General features: G+C 40.9%; 2 protein-coding genes across 6 annotated transcripts in view; one reads left to right on the plus strand and one right to left on the minus strand.

Annotated features, from left to right (window-relative positions):
* Positions 1-559, minus strand: part of LOC111144407 (solute carrier family 20 member 2) — a 103,298-nt gene extending 102,739 nt beyond the window's left edge. Inside the window, exon 1 of one of the 2 annotated variants that reach the window (XM_022498677.1) lies at positions 504-559. The gene's annotated coding sequence lies outside the window, so the exon portion shown is untranslated. The remainder of the gene's footprint in view (positions 1-503) is intronic. The other variant, XM_022498676.1, reaches the window with a different exon arrangement.
* On the plus strand, positions 501-18,530 carry LOC111144408 (small integral membrane protein 19). Of its 4 annotated transcripts, none has more exons than XM_022498683.1 (4): positions 501-669; positions 4,636-4,773; positions 6,362-6,486; positions 11,405-12,080. In XM_022498683.1, the coding sequence occupies exons 2-4, from the start codon at positions 4,640-4,642 to the stop codon at positions 11,467-11,469; spliced, it is 324 nt and encodes a 107-aa protein (XP_022354391.1). In that variant the 5' UTR covers positions 501-669; positions 4,636-4,639; the 3' UTR covers positions 11,470-12,080. The 4 variants fall into 4 exon arrangements, with proteins under 4 accessions (XP_022354391.1, XP_022354389.1, XP_022354388.1 ...); XM_022498681.1 differs by lacking the exon at positions 501-669 and adding an exon at positions 18,276-18,530 and having other exon boundaries at positions 4,247-4,773; positions 11,405-11,515; XM_022498680.1 differs by lacking the exon at positions 501-669 and having other exon boundaries at positions 4,247-4,773.
* Positions 18,531-19,919: the final 1,389 nt, after the last annotated feature.

Consider the following 19,919-nt stretch of genomic DNA (forward strand, 5'->3'; position numbering starts at 1 on the left):
TCTCAAGTGAGGTATCAAAGTAAATATTAAAAGTAACTCTATGTCCTCATTACGGAAAAAAAAAAAAAAGTCTTCGTGTTGCCCAGCTTAACCCCGATTTGTGGGACCATGCACATTCCCCCTCCCACGCTTTGAGTCACGCCCGGGCGCGCCGAAGCGGGGCGGGAAGAGGCACGGAACTCCGGGCAACGACCTGTCCCCGCTACTTCTCGCCCGGTGTTGGCGCACCACAGCTCCACCCACGTGGGCTTCCAGACTCGGGCGGCGACACCCCCCGCCGGCACCGGCGCCCGGCGCTCCAGCCCGCCCGACCCGCCCGCGGGGGGCTCCGGGCTCGGGCCGGGGGCTCGCGGAGGGCGGGGGGGCGCGCCGGTGACACGCCGCGGGGGTTGGGGGAAGGGAGCCCGGCTCCACTCACGCGCCCGGGGGCGGCACCGGAGCAGCCGCGGCGTCGCTCCCGTTCAAACACTGAAAAGGGGGGCGGGGAGGGCGGGGGGAAAGACCTGGCTCCTCGTTTCATCCGGAAACCCGCGGGCCGGCAGGAAATGACGAAGGCAGAGGTCGTCCAGGTCCGTTCGGCGACCGGGCCCCGCGCGTCCGGCGAGACTCCGGGGGGAAAGAGCCCCGAGCGGAGCAGCCTGGCCGCGTGCCGCCTCGCGAGCCAGCAGCGTGAGTGGACCCGCGTCTCCGCGCCTCCCGGGCCCGAGGCGGGGCCGCGTCACCCGGCCCCGCCCCCTCGCCCGCGCGCCGCCCCGCCCCGCCCCGCCCCGCCGGGGCCTCGCGCGGGAGGAGGAAGGGATCGCTCCCTGCAGCGCGTCCCCCGACCCGGGCCCTGAGCCTAGCGCGTGCCGCGAGCCTCTCAGGGTCGTGAGGAATAGTGAGGCTCCGAGTGCGGGAGATGCGGGCGGTACACCGAGGCAGCCGCGCCGGCGACCGGGGATGGTGCCGTTGAGCGCGGGTGTGTTCGGATCCCGCAGGGTTTCGCAGCCTGCGAGCGGCGAAGCGCCAAAGCCGTTCCGGCAGCTCCGGGAGCGGCCGTGGTCGCTTCCTGGGAGGGGATTCTACTCTATTCCCGCGCGGCTGGATTTCTCTCCGGGAGGAGAGGGTGTCGCAGAGCCGGGGGCGCGACTGCAGGGGCTTCAGGTTTGGGTGTCAGGTGCATGGGACAGCCCTGGCCTGTGCAACTTGGAGCAAGTTACGTAACCACCACTCCCACCTTCCCGGTTTCTTCTGTAAAACGGAGCTTCAGGGCCTCCCGGCAGAAATGCAGCATGCCGACTGCCCTACTGGTGAACCCGCAAACTGCCTCCTTCCTCTTGGTTGAGGGCCTGTTACCTCGTACCCTTCTGATTCAGGGGCTCAAACCTTCAGTGTTTCAGAGGACAGAGAAAGGAAATTACATTTACGCAGTGCGTTGTGTTGTAAGGCACTGTGTAAGTGATTCTAATCCGAATTAAGATAGCAAAGCTCTGAGAGACAAAAATGGCAACATTTAAGGCATAATGACAAGTGCTACACAATTTTAGAACCACCTAGATATGGAGTCAGGAACCTGAAATCAGGAAACGGATTTTAAAACTTATGATATAATCACTTGATCCCTGGAAAATTTTCTCCTAGTTCTCAACCAAGTTAATCAAACTAAAACTAACCCCTTAGTTGCCATATTTTGGGAACTCTGTCTCTGGATACTAATGTTTTACTTGGGTCTTAATTCAGCTCATCCTAGAATTTCCTTACCGAAATTGTTCAAGCATTAGTGTCCAGGAAAAATATGTGAAAAAAGTTCAGTTTTCTCAAAAGAGCCCTCCATGACGATCTGGGCACGTGGCTTGCTACCTTAGTGATCTTGCTGAAATACTAACTTCCCGGGAATGCACCATTGTAATGCCCATGGGCATTTTGCTTTAGAAGAAGGCTGTGGTGGTATGAAGTAACTACTTAGCAAGTATGTATGTGTACACTTGGTTAGACTGTAGCGTGCTGGGAGGTGACCGTCATAGTTAAGGCCACATGTGGGCCATGGGTCTGCACTATGACTCCGCACAAGGCCATTCCTTATTCCCGGCAGTCTTGCAAAGTCGTGCCATTGGTCATGATGGAGCACTGGGCAGGAGAGGCCTACCCTCAGTGCAAATCTTTCACAACTACAGTACTAAAAATAATTCAAGTGCGTGTCCCTGGAACTGTGGAATGGTAGTGTCATTGCATACCGATGATGTTGTATAATACATGTTGTTTCAGTCATGTTAAAATTTTACCATTCTGGGTCAGTAGTAATTCAAAATCCTTCTCTAAATACTATTCAAGATCGACATATTTGTAGCAGGATGAAGACAAGCTCTGTAGGAATATACCCCTTATTAAGTGGCCCATGAACAGAATTTTGTGAGAAATTGAAGCAAGAAATTAACCTGGGTCAGATCCATTCAGGTGTTAGAAAACACGCAGGAAACACTTCCGTAATTTGTCAGGTAAAGGACACCTGAGAAATGTTCTAGTGGCCATTGCTGTATGTCCCCTGTTTCTTCCTGAATTTAACAGCTCCCAATCCTGAAACCTACTACCCTTGCGGCATAATTGTCTGTGGCCTTCTGCAGCATCTCAAATCAGATATTCAAAGTCATCTCTTTTTGCCCAAAACACATTCGTTGTTGTTACTTTTCAGCACCAGCAAAATTCTAGATTCCATAAATCATAAAGATAATTATAGTCTCTTGTCTTCCAAAAGTTTCCATTTCTAAAATAGACTGATTACTTACTATGAATCATAATGTTACTTTCAGAGAAATTCTGGAGTTTAGTTTTAAGAAATAAGAATTAAAACTGTGAATATACCAAATCGCCCCTTGTCTTCCACTCTCTCAAAAAAAAAAAAATCTGTAGCCAGTCTTTCATATCAAGGAATTGGGTATGGTGTGATGTTTAAATAATACTTAGATCTTATATCTATAAATTTTTATGATTTAAAGTAAATTGTTTTTATTAATACTTGGCTGATTTTCACAAGACCAATCTTTATATTCATCGGACACCAATAGGTCTTTTAAAGTTTTCACTCTCGACCTCAGTGTCTAGAGGTTAAGTTATATGATCATTCATGACACTCACTTTATCATAAATGAATACAATATGTCCCCAAACATCTGACAAAAATTTCGGATGTCAGAACAACGAAAACATGCCATCTGGCCTAGGAGCAAACTTATGGAAGAATTTTATTCATTTTATGCAGAGGTGAGCTATAAGAAAGAAAACAGACATTTCCCTTAATGCACACTTATTAACTTACTAAGCCAGATCTACATTACAGAACATTTGGAGGCTCACAGGCGATTGGAAGATATTTTAGTGCAAGAATGTCTGCAAAGCCTTCATTGTTGTAGGATATCTAGAGAAAAATTGCAAAACAATTTCTTGGACTTTTCAGATACTCTTTTTCTTGGAATTAGAAAATGACTGTCTTATTCTTAGAAACTACAGTACATTGATCACCTATCGCTTGTTCAGTTTTTCTCCTTCTTATAGAATGTCTTAAAAATGCTTTTGGGTTTTTTTTTCACATAATAGGTCATTTTACTTATTAGACTTACCTTTTATGTCCAACAGAAGGGAGGAACTTTTTCTTCAAGGAAAAATTCAACTAACTCTCAAACACAAAGAGGAAACCATTACTCTTATACTTGCTATTTGATACACTGGCTCTTACCACTCTTATTTTCTGTGAAAATGTCCAAAGAATCCATTTCCGTGAATAGAAGTCACAGCTGTGTAAATAGCAAAAAGTAACTTTTTATCCCATAGCTTCTTTCAAGCGTATTTGGCCAGGAGGCCAAAACTAGATAAAGCTCCCAACATTTTCCACTTGCTGGAGAGGCCAGTGGAAGAGCATTGCGATGGCTGTCTTGTCTTTTCTAGGGTGCCGTCATGAGCATGACAGGATATTTTTTAACATCACGGCCAGTTGTTTGGGTCTGTGTTTTAAAATATTTGGGTGCTTTTGGGCACCTGGGTGGCTCAGTCGGTTAAGGGTCTGCCTTCAGTTCAGATCATGATCCCAGGGTCTTGGGATCAAGTCCCACATCAGGCTGTCCTGCTCTCCCTGCTTGTGCTCTCTCTCTCTCTCTCTCTGTCAAATAAATAAATAAAATCTTAAAAATAAATAAATAAAATATTTTGGTACTTTCATCTGGTGATAGTTACCGTTCAGAAACTGGACAGTAACATTTCAACCATATATCCTTTTTGTTATCTTTTCGTAATTGGGTTTTTAAACTCCAGTTTTCACTTCACTCAGAAAATAAAATGTTTCAAAATCAAAAATAAGGGGAAATATGTTACACGCCCTAGTTATGTAGGCCAGGAGTTGGCAAACTTTTTCTTAAAGGGCCAGGTGGTAAATATTTTTGGCTTCAAGGGCTGGGAAGCAAAAAGCAAGGATATTATACAGGTACATTTTACATTTTAATCATTTAAAATGTATCTGTTTAGAAATGTAAAACCATCCCTAGCCCCTGGGCCATCCAAAAGCAGGTGGCAGGCTGGAGTTGGCCAGCAGGCCTTATGTTTGCCAGCCCCTGTACAATCGGTCTTACCAGCACTAACAGAAACCCTACTCCCTTCTCTTTCTTCCAGCCCCATGCCTGGAGGTTACGGGGTGATGGGTGACGATGGCTCTATGGATTATAGCGTTCATGAGGCCTGGAACGAAGCCACCAACGTGTACTTGGTAGTGATCCTTGTTAGCTTTGTCCTCTTCATGTACGCCAAGAGGTAATATTTTTAGTATTTCAGGGTTGAAAAGAAAGCAGGCGTTTCAAAAGTTGACATGTTTGTTTGTTCCAAATTAAATGCACACAAATAATTTCATCAGTATTTTTGTTCCTGCTAGGGAAGTACTTCTCCTCGGGTCTGTTCTCGAGCTCTGGATGCCAGTTTGGCTTTGAAGAGCCCGTTGCTTTAGGATTTAAGTCCAGCTCTGGGCACCCTGACCGGCTTCATATTATATTATATAATATATATTATATACACTAAATATATAACATATTATATATGTGTGTATATATATATACACACACACATACATACATACACATATACACATATATTATATTTCTAATATAGCTCAGTTTGATCATCCAGCCTGGGTTCACTGTGCCTGAAATGCAGAAACTCAAATTCCTATGTTTTTAGCAATTCTCTCCTCACACATTTTAAGCTTTCCCTTCTGATTCTGGTACACAACCGTATGATAGCACTTACTGAATTATAATGGTATTATCTGACGACTTGTCTGTCCCTTCCACAAAAACTCCAGTCCCTTCAGAACAAGGACTTTGACCTTTAACCTTTGTGTCCCTGGCATGCCACATAGTGTAAATCCTCAATAAATATTTCCTGCTTTGATTCCAGGTGTTGTAGCATAATTTATTCTTTTCCATACTCCCTGGCTCCTTTCATTTAAATACCAAAAAAAAAAAAAAAAAAAAGATGGGTGCTTTGAAGAAGAAAAGCAGTTTTAGTTGGATGGAGTCACTTCTCCTTATAGCCACATGCTTCTTGGTATTCTTCACCAAGGTTAAAAAAGCATTCAATAGTTCGGAGTAATTAGTAATTGAGAAATAATTGATGTTTGGCCTGGGTAGCACCTGTTCTCAGGCAGGCAGTTTTGCCCTTCTGGGCCACATGACCCACCTACACCCCCCCCCCCCCCCCCCCCCCCCCCCCATCTGGATCGTCTGGCCCATTGGCAGCCTGGCCCCGGGGGTGGCTGAGAGAAGGCTCCACAGGTAACAGGTTTTCTCCAAAAATAGCAACCCTTTCCTCCCCACCATCCTGTTTTAAAAAAAGAGACACTGTTGTTGATTTTAAGTAGATGGATCCACTAAGGCCATGCCATTGTATTTAAGAAATACAGTGATTCATTATTTTCCAAAATTAAGATCTACTCGCATTCTGTTTATTTTCTAACCCAGTAATTTAGCTTTATTTGGATGACACCAGAGGGAGGAGAAAAATAAGATATTTTCTAGTTGGTGCATTTTGCCATCGAATACTAGATTTTTGGAGGGGTGCAGGAGTAGAAGCACAGTGGAGGTACGTAACTTTGTTGTATGAAGTGGCTGTGTTCAGCTTTCTTCGATTTCTTCAAGCTCTGTGGCCTTACACATATAACTTCATACTTTTTAGTTAAGGGAAGAACACTGGAGCCAAGGAAGCATCTCACAGAGACAAAAGAGAAGATGAGCTCATTGTTACTTAAGTCCTTTTAACATAGCTTCTAATTACTATGGTCCTGAGTCCATTACAGACCTGTAGCTATTAGTATAAATCTCTCTTTCGTATTGGTTTTGTGTTGTAGGAATAAAAGGAAAATTATGAGGATATTCAGTGTGCCACCTACAGCAGAAACTTTATCAGAGCCCAGCTTTTATGACACAATGAGCAAAATCCGTTTAAGACAACAACTGGAAATGTATTCCATCTGTAAGTATATTCTGTGTTGAACGGAGGCATGTTTAAAAATCGATTTTTTGGAATTGAATTCAATTAGCAAAAATTATCCGAAAGAATTGGTAATGAAAACTTAGTGCGTCTTTTAGATGCTCAGCGCAATGTTAGCAAAGGCAGATCTGCCGTGAAGTTGACGCTTCAGGACACTTTGCTTCTACAGAGCGTATCCAGGACCCTGAGAATAGCCCTAGAAATGTGCTCATATGATGATATTTTTATAAATTTTGCAAAAATTCAATATTTGAACCATCAGTTAAGACTGCTGTCTCTGCCTGCTCCAATCTGCCCCCTTCTGCACTTCCCCTCATGTGGAGTAGCATTGAAGAAACCAAGAGTATTTGGGGATCTGGCTGAGGTTGAGTTGGACCCGGATTTGAATTTTGTATTTGTGGAGTTTGCAGGCATTTCCATTAGAACTGAATCACTGCAAGCCGAAGCAAAATAAGAATGACTTGCAGGGGCGCCTGGGTGGCTCATACTGTTAAGCCTCCAACTCTTGATCTCAGTTCAGGTCTTGACCTCAGGATCATGAGTTCAGCTCTTGCACTGAGCTCCATGCTAGGCCTGAAGCCTACTTAAAACAACAACAACAACAAACAAAACAAAACAAAACAAAAACCAACAGCTTACAAGAATATGGCATGTGATATCAATGTGCAAGGCCAGAGTTCATGTCTTAATATTAATATGTCAGATAGTACTGAACACCATGAGTATGTATGTCAGGGACAAGAAATAAAGTTTAAAATATATGGAACCAGAATGAATTGTACGCCTAAGCCACAGCCTTTTATGCCACTATTTAAAAGAATGAGTTGTGGTTGGGCGCCTGGGTGGTTTAGTTGGTTAAGTGTCTGCCTTCAGCTCAGGTCATGATCTCAGGGACCTGGGATCGAGCCCCACAATGGGCTCCCTGCTCAGTGGGGAGTCTGCTACTCCCTCTCCTTCTGCCCCTCCCCTCTGTTCATGCATGCTCTCTCCCTCTCACTCTCTATCTCAAATAAAAATCTTTTTAAAAGATTAAACATTTTTAAAAAAGAAAGAGTAGTATTTTCCAAGGTGTAGTATGAAGTGAGAAGAGCAAGATAAAATAGTATATATACCAGGATGCTACTCTTTTAAAATCAAATGACCAAAATATCCCTTGTGTTATCTATGTGTAATATAAATGTCCTATGTAACCATGGAAGCATGGAGGAAGGCTTGGAAAGATACACATCAGATTATTAATGTACATTACCTTTTGGGACTGTGTGGGATTTAAGGGGAAAAGACTGGACATTTTTTTTTTTAAGATTTTATTTATTTATTTCACAGAGAGAGATCACAAGTAGGCAGAGAGGCAGGCAGAGAGAGAGATAGAGGAGGAAGCAGGCTCTCCGCTGAGCAGAGAGCCTGATGCAGGACTCGATCCCAGGACCCTGAGATCATGACCCGAGCCGAAGGCAGAGGCTTAACCCACGGAGCCACCCAGGCGCCCTAAGACTGGACATTTTTAAAAGACATCTACAGTAAAAAGTCAGGTGTGTGTGCACGTGTGTGTGTGTGCATAAAAAGAAGGAAGAAAGGATGATCACCCAAGATATCACTAGTATATACCTTGGATGGAATGGAATGTTAGGTGAAAAATAGAAAATAGAAAAATGAAATATAATTTCATTTTTTGAAATGAAATATAATTTATTTATTATTATTATTTTTATAAACATATAATGTATTATTAGCCCCAGGGGTACAGGTCTGTGAATCGCCAGGTTTACACACTTCACGGCACTCACCATAGCACATACCCTCCCCAAAATGAAATATAATTTCATCTAAAAAAAATAGAAAAATGTGTGTGTACACATATGTACACATATATATCATACATATCATATGTGTATACACATATGTATATACACATACACATATCTTTAAATAAATAAAGATTTTATTTATTTATTTGACACAGAGAGGGAGTGATCACAAGTAGGCAGAGAGGCAGGCAGAGAGAGAGAGAGAGGGAAGCAGGCTCCCCGCTGAGCAAGCAGAGAGCCCAATGTGGGACTCCATCCCAGGACCCAGGATCATGACCTGAGCTAAAGGCAGAGGCTTAACCCACTGAGCCACCCAGGCGCCCTAGAACCTCTAAAGTCTTAAGCACAAATTGTACCTTAACTAGTGACAGCAGTTCCTTTAGGGGAAGGAGCTGGGTGGTAGCTGCAGTACTGATCAGGTAGGAGGGAGATATGCTTTTTACTGTTTCCTTTGTTCCTTTTGCATTTTGTACCATCCGCATATGTTACCAGTTCAAAAGAAGAAGTAACATTTAACAAGCAGCCTTATCTCAATAGCCAAAAGGCGGAAACAACCTAAGTGTCCTTGACAGATACGTAACATGTGGTAGAGAAACACGGTCGGATGTTATTCAGTCTTCAAGAGGAAGGAAATTCTGACACATGCTTCAGCACAGATGAACCTGAGGACATTATGCTTCACAATTATTCTTATGAAGACAAATAAGCCAGTCACAAAAAAACACGTATTTTACTTGTAGGAGGCAAATTGGCAGAGACGGAAGGTAGAATGGTGGTTGCCAGAGGCCTGGGGAACAAGGAGTGGGGAGTTCTTGTTTCGTGGGTGCGGAGGTCAGTTTGGGCTGATCGGAAGAGTTCTGTGGATGGCCGGTGGTGATGGTTACATAGCACTATGAACTGTACACTTAGAAATAGTTACAAATGGCAATATTTGTGTGTATTTTACCACAATAAGAAAAGTTCCTTGAAAAAATGTAAATACTAAAAAATAAAATGAATGTAGAGCCAGAAGCTCTATATGGTAAATTATAAAACATTAAGTTTCCATGCATGCCCAGTCAAAACAAAGTTATTTCCTAGCAGTAATACACTCAATAACATAGTCTATACTATCATAAACCAAGTATAGAGGTTTTTTTCTTCTTTGATAGCAATGCCACAAAATATAACTTATCAGAATCCCTGTGTTTATAAGGTGTGCTAGTTTTCTGCTGCTGCTGTAACAAATCACTAAAAATCCTGTAGCTTCAAACATCGCAAATGTGTGATATTACAGTTTTGTAGTGTAGAAGTCCTACAACAGTCTGAAACCAAGGTGTCAGCAGAGCCCTCTTTCCGGAGGTTCTAGAAGAGAGTCTGTAACTTTGCCTTTTCCAGCTTCTAGAGGCCACCCACATTCCTCTGCCTCCATCTTGGGAGCCAGCAGCATTTAATCTTTCTGATCATTCTTCCTTTTTTTGTAGCCTTTCTCTGCACTCAGGAAAGTGTCTCTGATTTTTGAGGCCCATGTGATTAGGCTGGGCCAGATAATACAGGGTACTCTCTCCCTCACAAGGTCCTTACCTTAATCACATCTCCAAAGTCCTGTTTGCCCTGTAAAGTAACATATTCATAGATTCTGGGGACAAGGATGCAAACATCTCTAGAAGCCATTTTTCTTTTAAATAGTATATGTGTGGGGCGTGTGGGTGGCTCAGTCGTTTAGCAACTGCCTTCAGCTCAGGTCGCTATCCCAAGGTCCTGGGATCAAGCCCCCCACCAGTCTTCGTGCTCCGTGGGGAGCCTGCTTCTCCCTCTCCCACTCACCCTGCTTGTGTTCCCTCTCTCGTTGTGTCTCCCTCTGTCAAATAAATATGTAAAATCTTTAAATAAATAAATAAATATTATATGTGTGGATTTGCCCATTTTATGAGTCCCCTCACAGTGGCTCATTCTTAGTGTTTGTGAGCTATCTAGTCCTGACAGTCTGGCAGTTCAAGAGGAAATAACAAAAAAATTCTTTTTCTTAAAGAGGATTCCCAAAATTGTACAAACTTTAGGCCACAAAAATTTGGATGCACCCTGAGTAGAATAAATAAATAGTATCTCTTTCTTGACTAGTAAAAACTTAAAGAAGAGAGTGAAAGTTTTAACATTCACAAAGATTTTAACTCCATACTTTGTCTAGTTGCAGGTTAAAACCGTTCTTCTTCAATAAACATTTCTCAGAAGTACAGAAAGGATACAGAATGCCTATCTGTTTTTCTTCTAGTTTATATCAATGACAGCATTCAATAATAAGTCTCTTAGACTCAAAAGTTGAAATACAAATTCCTTATGATGTGGACAAAAGTAGTATTATTAACTTATCTTAGGGTGGAAGTGGGAGACAAGAAAGAAGGAAATTATAAAATGTTAATTTAACTTGGGGTGCCTGGATGGCCCAGTCGGCTAAGTATCCGACTGTTGATTTTGGCTCAGGTCATGATCTCAAGGTTGTGAGATCAAGCCCCACATCAGGCTCCATGCCCAGTGCTTTCTGCTTGCCCCTCCCTCTGCTCCTCACCCCTCCCTCCCCCCAACTCATGCACATACACTCTCTCTCAAATAAATAAACAAAATCTTTTTTTAAAAAATGTTAATTTTAATAGCTTCATTAAAAAATTATTTTAGGGGCACCTGGGTGGCTCAGTGGCCTCTGCCTTCGGCTCAGCTCATGATCTCAGGGTCCTGGGGTTGAGCCCTGCATCAGGCTCTCTGCTCAGTGTGGAGCCTGCTTCCCCCGCCCCTCTCTCTGCCTGCCTCTCTGCCTACTTGTGATCTCTGTCAAATAAATAAATAAAATCTTTAAAAAAATTATTTTAAAGCTCTGAATAATCTTGATCTACAAATAATAATAAATATATAAAAATGGATATCAGCAGTATTGAGAAATAAGAAGATCACAAAATATAATAAATTTTCTCTAATAAAAAATTATTTAATTCAAAGCTAATTCTTTACTGAGAATCATGACTTGACTGTGATTTAATGATGTTAGCTAATTATTTTTTTACTTTTTATTAATTTTATCTCTTTCTTTTGTTGTTGTTTTTTGTTTTGTTTTTGAATAGCAAGGAAGTATGACTATCAGCAGCCACAAAACCAAGCTGACAGCGTGCAACTCTCGTTGGAATGAAATCACAGAAAACGAACAACATAAGTAATGGTTCAGCAGTCTAGTAGTAAGCTCCTAAATATACTAAATCATGAACAGCATTTTTTTTTCAAACCCTATGTACCTAAAATCACTTCACTTGTCATTTCTCCCCAGTTTTATTTTTCTTTTCAAAATTACATCGCCAAGTCATTTATTATACCAAAAAGGGTGGAAGGGGAAACAGGGGAAGCACAGACTATAACCAGGGATGGTGATTTTACCTTGTGAAGACCTTTGATTTCTTCAGGATACAGTCAGTGAGGAATAGAAATACATCTTTGAAAGTGACATTCTGGAGAGTATGCCACTGTGATTTAAACATTTTTGTGAAATTCAAAAGTAAAAATCCAGTCCTTGGAAGAATATCATCCTCTTCAGTCGTATTCTGTAATGAATGTAATACAGGTAGTGGACAAATTTGTGTTCTCACTGCTGTCCTTACTGCGCTTTAATTGAATTAACGATCTTCGCTGCTTCCGAACTTCTGCAGGAGACTGTCTTTTCTACTCTCTGCTAATTGTGGAAGCTTTCTGTGATTGGAATGTTTTCCCTTCATTGTGTTCCCAGGAGCTTGCTTTTTTTTTTTTTTTTTTTTTAATACCCAGTTTCATCCCATCAGAACAGTCTTCTTTGGACCATGCTGGAGGCATGCCGTTGAATAATATACACCTGGTGTTGGCAACTGGCTTCTTGGCCGCGTAACTCTCAAGTTTAATGTGACTGGTTCCTTACACTTCTCTATTCTAGCATAATTAAACTTCCCTGAAAACTCTCCTGTCTTGTACCGTACCTTGAAATGTTTTTACCTAGTTTTTCAAGTTTATTTAAATAAGAGTTGGTGGGAGGTAGTGGCCGGGAAATTTACCTGTCCCCATCATTGTCGTAGAATTAGTTTTTGAATCCAAGCTTGTCTTGATTTTAAGAGTTAGAGTTAATATTTCAAGGATTGTTTCCTTTTCCCTTTATAATTGTGAAGTAAAGAACATAAATTTTAAATGGAAAGGTTTAGACCAAATAAAATTATGGAGGGAAATTGCATTTGCTTTTAAATTTTATTATTCAAAAATGTCTTTCTTGTACAAGGTGAATTGTTGACCAAATGGAATAACTCTTTCTTGACTCACAGAAGGGTTTGAATGCACTACCAATACATACACTGACTTCAGGACTGTAAACAGTTAAAATTATGGGCAGGAGGTCGCAGAGCAGCAAGGGGACAATCTTCTTAAACTCTGCTTTGCTTTTGGGAAAGCCACTTTATATTTCTGTGAACAGAAATTGTAATCAGGAGCAGGAGCAGTTTCCTTGTATCACTGACATGTTGCACAATCTGGACAAATGACAAAATCTGACCATCTCAGATGATCTGAAAAAATAGTGTACATAAGTAAATGTAAGTCCCAGTGAAATTGACTGTGGTTTGTTTTTGGTTTGCCTCCACTAGCTACAGACAGTCAAAACCAAAAGGTGGTAGATCCTTAGGTGAGCATCAAACCTTGGCAAGGGAGAGGATGAATTCCTCCCCATTTTTTCTCTAAAGCCAACTGATGGGAATTACACCCCCACCCCCCACCCCCCACCGGCAGGAACAACAGCGAGTCTGCCTTTGAAGTTGCTTCTCTGCTGCAACAGCTGAGCTGGGAAAGGGCTGGAAGGCCTGCAGCCACACTTCAAAGCCACACCAGCTGATAGTACCACTTCTCCTCTCCCTACCCCCAGCCCACTCATCCAAGGGTTCAGTGAAACTATTTTCTTTGGAAGAAAACTGGAATGACTAATAAACTGGTAACTAACACTTGTGTTCTCCTTTTCCTCGTTTCTTCTCTTTTTAACGCATAAGATCTTCAGCAGGAAGCACTGGTGAGCCTCTCCTGGTGTCCGGCTTCATGGTGGTAAATCACTGTGTTTAGCTAGCGCAGCCGCACTAAAGGAAGAAGTTAGCCTTCAGAGGGCACAGGTGTTTGTTATTGATCTATACAGGTGGAAGTCTTTATGATTCATAAATGAAATGCAGAGTTGATCATGAAATTGCTGTAATGTCAGAACTATTTTAATGCTGGAGAAGAAATGGATAAAATTATAGTAATAAAAATCATTTCTGTGGCTAAGAATACATTTAACTTAGAAAATACAATTAAAGGGGGAAAGGACAAAAATATATTTTGCGGAGCCAAGTACTTCATTCAACAAGCTGTTGTGGTGTATAGACTCTGTGCTAGCTCTCTGTGATCTAAAGGCTATTCTAGTCTAGTAATAGAATCAGAACAGGAATAGGGGCTGAAAAACCAAATGGAAATAGAAAGGACACTTGGCTCACCTCCAACCTGTATGCAAAACCATGAGCATCACAAAGTGGGAACTCAAGCCTAGTCTTAAATCTGTTTCCCACTGGACGCCCCCCCCCCACCGCCAACATTAAAGCTAGAGCCAAACTTACACAAAACTATAAGGCAAGAAAAATATCCCACTCCTCTTTCTGTCCCTCTTCAACCTCCTGCAAGTCTATGCTCAGCACAGCCTTGAATGAGGATGTGAGAGTAAGGATGAGGCAAGAGGCTCCAGAACCAAGGGGGTGAGCCCTACGAACTCCCTGACGCACATGTGGAAACAGCAGCAGCTCCCTCCTGTCCTTGACCTCTCACCCCAAAATAAATGAGGGGCATTTAGCTTTGGATTTCATACTGATGTATTCTCCACCTTTATTTTACTCAGGAATAGTAAAAAACGAAAGCCAATTATATAGACTAGTAACATTCCACATTCCAGGTAGGAATAAATCCGAGGGAGGCTGCTCACTGTCCAGGCTTATTGGTAGTAGTCGAGCCCCCAGTGTGATGCTGAAGGCCCACTGTGTTCCCTTTTATTTTTGATGTTTCTAGTTCCGGAGTTCCTTCTCTTCCAAACAGAGAAACTACAGAGGTTTCGCTGTAAGGAGTGGCTCTCCATTGCAGGGATTTTTAGGAAAAACATTTTGACACATTCCAAACTAGCTGAAGAAAGTTGGGTTTTGTTTTGTTTTGTTTTGTTCCCTAGTTTCAGGGGTAGAATTTAGTGATTCATAGTTAAATATAACACCCAGTGCTCATCTATCAAGTGCCCTCCTTAATGCCCATCACCAATTATCCCTTCCCCTCCCCACCGACCTCCCCTCCGGCAACACTCCATTTGTTTCCTAGAGTTAAGTTTTTTATGGTTTGCCCTACAAATCAAAACCACAGTGAGGTATCAGTTCACATGGTCAGAATGGGTAAAATTAACATGTCAAGAAACAACAGATGGTGAGGACACAGAGAAAGGGGAATCTTCTTACATTCTTGGTGGGAATGCAAACCCGTGCAGCCATTCTGGGAAACATTATGGAGGCTCCACAAAAAGTTGAAAATAGACCTACCCTATGACCCAGCAGTGGCAATACTGGGTATTTGTCCAAAAGATACAAATATAGTGATTCAAATGGGCACATACACCCAACTGTTTATAGCAGCAATGTCCACAATAGCCCAACTATGGAAAGAGCCCAGATATCCATTGACAGATGAATGCATAAAGAAGATGTGATGTATATATATAGATAAATATATATATGAAAAATTATATATATATAACTTTATATATATATATAAAATATATATAGATATATATATGATGATATATATAGATATATATATGAAAAACTTTATATATATAACATTTTATATATATAAAACTCAACCATCAAAAAAAAGAGATCTTGCCATTTGCAACAACATGGATGGAACCAGAGGGTATTATGCTGAGTGAAATAACTCAATCAGAGAAAGACAGTTATATGATCTCACTCAAGTGGAATTTAAGAAACAAAACATGAACATGGGGAAGGGAAGGAAAAATAAAATAAGATGAAAACAGAGAGGGAGGTTTTTAACTGCAACCAACTGCTGGTGTTGTTAAACTTAACTGAAAATGCATCTGGCCTCAGAAATCGGAATTTCTTTAAAAAATGAGCCATATAAAGGTAAGGTATTTATGACAGAACAAGTAAATGTATGTTTAACGTATTCATTTGGGGGGAAGTGATTGCAAGTATCTCTGAGTAACATTTTATTCTGAGATTTAGAAAACCAGGCCCATTCAAGTGACTACAATCTAATACAATTCTTAGATCTCAAAAGCTTTCTAGCACCTAGTATTAGCATAATAACTAGCCCAAAGTAAATGCCTGATAAATAAGTGCTGAATTAATTAATTTGCTTTTAACAATTTGTAGAGTTGATGTTTTATTTTTCATGTTTTTGAAAAGTATTCTGCATCTGGTTTCTTTGAAAGAAAAGACTGTGTTGGTTGTGTGTTTGTGTGGTTGTTTTGCCCGAAGGTATTTCCCAGTCCAATAGCTGAGATATATAGAATTTAAGTGGAAAGCTACAGTGAAATTGGTTTGAGGAATAGGACAGAGTTCAGGGCTTCTGGAGAGACTGGAAAGTGAGAAGGAACATCACAGAAAGAAAGGAACCACAGAAGGGGGAACTCCAGAAGCTGCATATAAATACTGACAAGTCCTTGACTAATCCCTGAACTACAAATCTACAATGAGAGACTGTGGCAGAAAGGAGCCAGGCAGAAAATAAACAGCTAAGCAACTGAAAGAATTAAGCAGAGTCCTCAGCTGCTGCCCACCACAGGAGATAGAGTTTGAGTCCTGCTGAATTGCCTACTAGAACAAAAAGGCACTTTTCAGAGGAAGATAACAGAATGTAGAATCTCTGTACCATATCATCCACAATGTCTAATATACACTAAAATAATTACAGGAATGAGAACAACAGGAAAATGAGATCCACAGTCAAGAAAAGAGATGGGACAATGTGGTCCGTAGTCAAGACAAAAATAGTCCATATAAACTGACTCCAAGACAACCCAGACGTTGAATTAGCAGACAAGGACTTTAAAGTAGCTATTCACATATGTTTGGATAAATGAAATTGAAAGGCTTTCTCAGTAGCAGATTTGCTGTACAAGAAATACTAAGGGAAGTTCTTTGGGCAAAAGAGAAATGATAGCAGACGGAAACTCTTGACATAATGAACAGTCAGCGAGACACAATGATAGTGCTTTTACCAAATGAAGATAAAGAATAGGTAGAAGTTTCTTGTGCTATTAGGCCTTTTCTATAAGCTTGAAGGTTTTTTTTAATTATAGAAAAATATTTGTAAATCAATTTCTTGGTAAATCAGATTCTTTTCTGTGCATGTCATTCCAACCACTGGCAAAACTGAAAAACAGACAAGGTGTCCAAAGGGCTCTGAGACATGCTTCTTTCTTCTCTACTTCATCCCACAGCACTCGATACTCTATTCTCCATCAAAATCTACTGCTAAGATAGAAGCTAATACACACTTCCACAAAGGAATAAATGGCCGATAACAATTAAAATGTTACTTCTCATGGGGCATTTGTTCTGCATTTTAACTGAGTCTTTAACTGGAGAATATGAAGATTTCAGACATTACAGAGCAGCGGTAATTTTTAGGGATAAGAGCTTTTTATGGCCTCTTATGGCCTCATATCATATAAGCCATTAGCTAAACTCTGCCTATTCATTTAGCTACCATTTCCAATTCTGTCCTCCTCCATCATTTTAGTTTAGCAATCAGAATTCACCTTTTCCCCATCAAAATTGTTAAATGCAGGGGCGCCTGGGTGGCTCAGTGGGTTAAGCCGCTGCCTTCGGCTCAGGTCATGATCTCAGGGTCCTCTCTGCTCAGCAGGGAGCCTACTTCCTCCCCTCTCTCTGCCTGCCTCTCTGCCTGCCTCTCTGCCTGCTCATGATCTCTCTCTGTCAAATGAATGAATAAAATCTTTAAAAAAAAAATTGTTAAAAGCATTGGAAATCCTAAAATATATATATATATATATATATATATATATATATATATATATATATAAAATCTGTCAACAAAACAGGGCATAGTCAACTCTCCTTTATTGTCACATCTCTGTAAGGTAACAAGATAGCTGATAACAACTAATGATCTTTTTTATTTATAAAAATATTTATATTTATTTATTTATTTGACAGACAGAGATCACAAGTAGGCAGAGAGGCAGGCAGAGAGAGAGGAAGAGAAGCAGGCTTCCCGCTGAGCAGAGAGCTCAATACGGTGCTCGGTGCTCGATCCCAGAATCCTGGAATCATGACCTGAGCTGAAGGCAGAGGCTTTAACCCACTGAGCCATCAAGGCACCCCCCCTTTTAAAAAAGATTTTAATAGTTAATGATCTTTTGAGTACTATTTTACAAATGAGCCAAAGTGAACAATGTGAATGATTCTCCCAGTTCTGAACCTTGACAATATTGAGAAATGTGAAGATTGGATGGGAAGAAGTATCTCCAGGGACAAACAGGAGAGGTAGGAAGGCAGGTACATAAAAGGGCAATTTCTGACAAATGATTGTGTTTATTAATGCTGTTTTTTTTTAAACTTAGGACTGTTTTTTAAAATACAACACCGATACAAGTAATCACTGACTGAGTTCCTTTTCTCTGGTGTCAACTTTTTTCTTTATCTACTAGAGTATCTTTCAATACTACGTGTTTAACAAATATTTACTTAATCAGATCAGATCAAATCCAGTGTTGTGCTATCCCAGGAAGGAGTCAGGCCTGGGGAATAACAGTTTTGAAAGTTTTTAAAATTTTTCCAGTGCAACAGAGGGCTCTTTCTAGAAGTCCAGTGTACTTTGTGAAAGTGGTTAAACCCCAACAACATGTCTTATTTTATTTTTTATTTTATTTATTTTATTTTTTAGTGGCTTCAAACAACAAATGTGACCCCACGGTTAAAGGATTCAAGAGTGTAGCTGGGTGGCTCCGGGTCGAGGCTGCAGAGGCTGCTTCCAAGATGGCTCCCTCACATGACTATTGGCGGGCGACCTCAGTGCTTTGTCATGTGGGCTGTATATATTAATATCCTCCATAAAGCAAAAAGGAGGATGGGTTTTTTCCTTCACAATCTTCCAGAACACAATATATCATATATATTTCAAGCATTACAATGTCTTAAAAATACAAAATTATTTTTCAAGGGGCTCCTTGGTGGCTCAGTCAATTAGGCATCTGACTCTTGATTTGGGCTTGGGTCATGATCTTGGGAGTTCCGGGATTGAGCTCTGCGTTGGGCTCACTGCTCAGCGGGGAGTGTGCTTGTCTCCCTTTCCCTCTGCCCCTTCCCCTGCTCGCACACTCTCTCGCTCTCGCTCTCAAATAAATAAATAAATCTTTTTTAAAAATGTTTAGCAATTAAACCTCAATTAATTACACCAATGAAAGTGGTTACATGGAAAATCCAAAAAAGCAAACGATCTACAAATGTTAACTTTTATTTTTATACATATGTCGTCCCAAATTGATTTTGCTACACCAGTATTTTAATTAGTTTGCAATTTTGTAAATTCATTACACCTAATGATAATGACCAGCAAGTGCACAACTATCTGAATTCAAAGGGAAGACAGCTGGCCTGGGACTGGGACAACGTTACAGCTTATCTACAAATTCACCAGTTGGTATTCAGACCAATCCTGAGGGGACCAGTTCTGCTTTCTGAAAGCGTGGACCTGGCATAGGAGATTTTTTTTTTTACAAAAAAAAATTTCTTCTCTCGTTATATTCAAAGCTAGCAAATTACCACAGCAGCACATCTTTCAATGGTGACTTAAGTCACCATCTTCCACAATCTCTAGTTCTTAAGCAAGACTGAACATGTGGTTACTGTCTTGTATATCAGCAAAACATCAATCAACAAAATATTGTTGATTAGAAATCAGTCTTATGCGGGAGGAACTATGTCAACAGTACAGAACATTGAGGGGATGGTGGCCTGGCTAATTGCAGCCAAACGTTAGGCACACTTTTTGGGTCCTCACTGCTCTTACCAACGAATCTTTGGGAAAGCAGTTGCTTCCTTTCTTCCTTGAGACTTTTGACCATCAGAGTTCAGCTTCTCTTTTCATCTTCAACACCTGTGAGGTTTTCTGCAGTGGACTGGAGATTGGGTTTTAGAATCACCTGTTCCAAGGATGGGTTTTCATTTATCTACAAATTATACATGAATAAAAGTGGCTGGAAAATTACTTTAAATTTGCTTATTTACTTGCATTCTAACCTCCCTTAAGGTTTTGGATGTTTCTGGCTACTTCTTAGGTGCCTTGCTTAATGGTCTGTGGCCAATTGCCATGGTGAAAGAGAATTAATAACAATTCTTACTTCTGTTAACTTAATACTTGTAAAACATACCCTTTCTTTGTTTATTAAAAAAAAGATCCTGGCAAATCTCGTCTGCTTTAAAAGGATTAAACAATTTTTAGAAACACTAGTCTGTATTTAGAGCTGTGGAGAAATTTCAGCTGAATGTATTAACCATCGTATGACAAATGCAGACACTGTTCTACACT

The sequence above is a fragment of the Enhydra lutris genome, unplaced genomic scaffold (assembly GCF_002288905.1).
Source record: "Enhydra lutris kenyoni isolate GAN:26980312 unplaced genomic scaffold, ASM228890v2 scaffoldscaffold11, whole genome shotgun sequence".
NCBI classification, from domain to species: domain Eukaryota; kingdom Metazoa; phylum Chordata; class Mammalia; order Carnivora; family Mustelidae; genus Enhydra; species Enhydra lutris.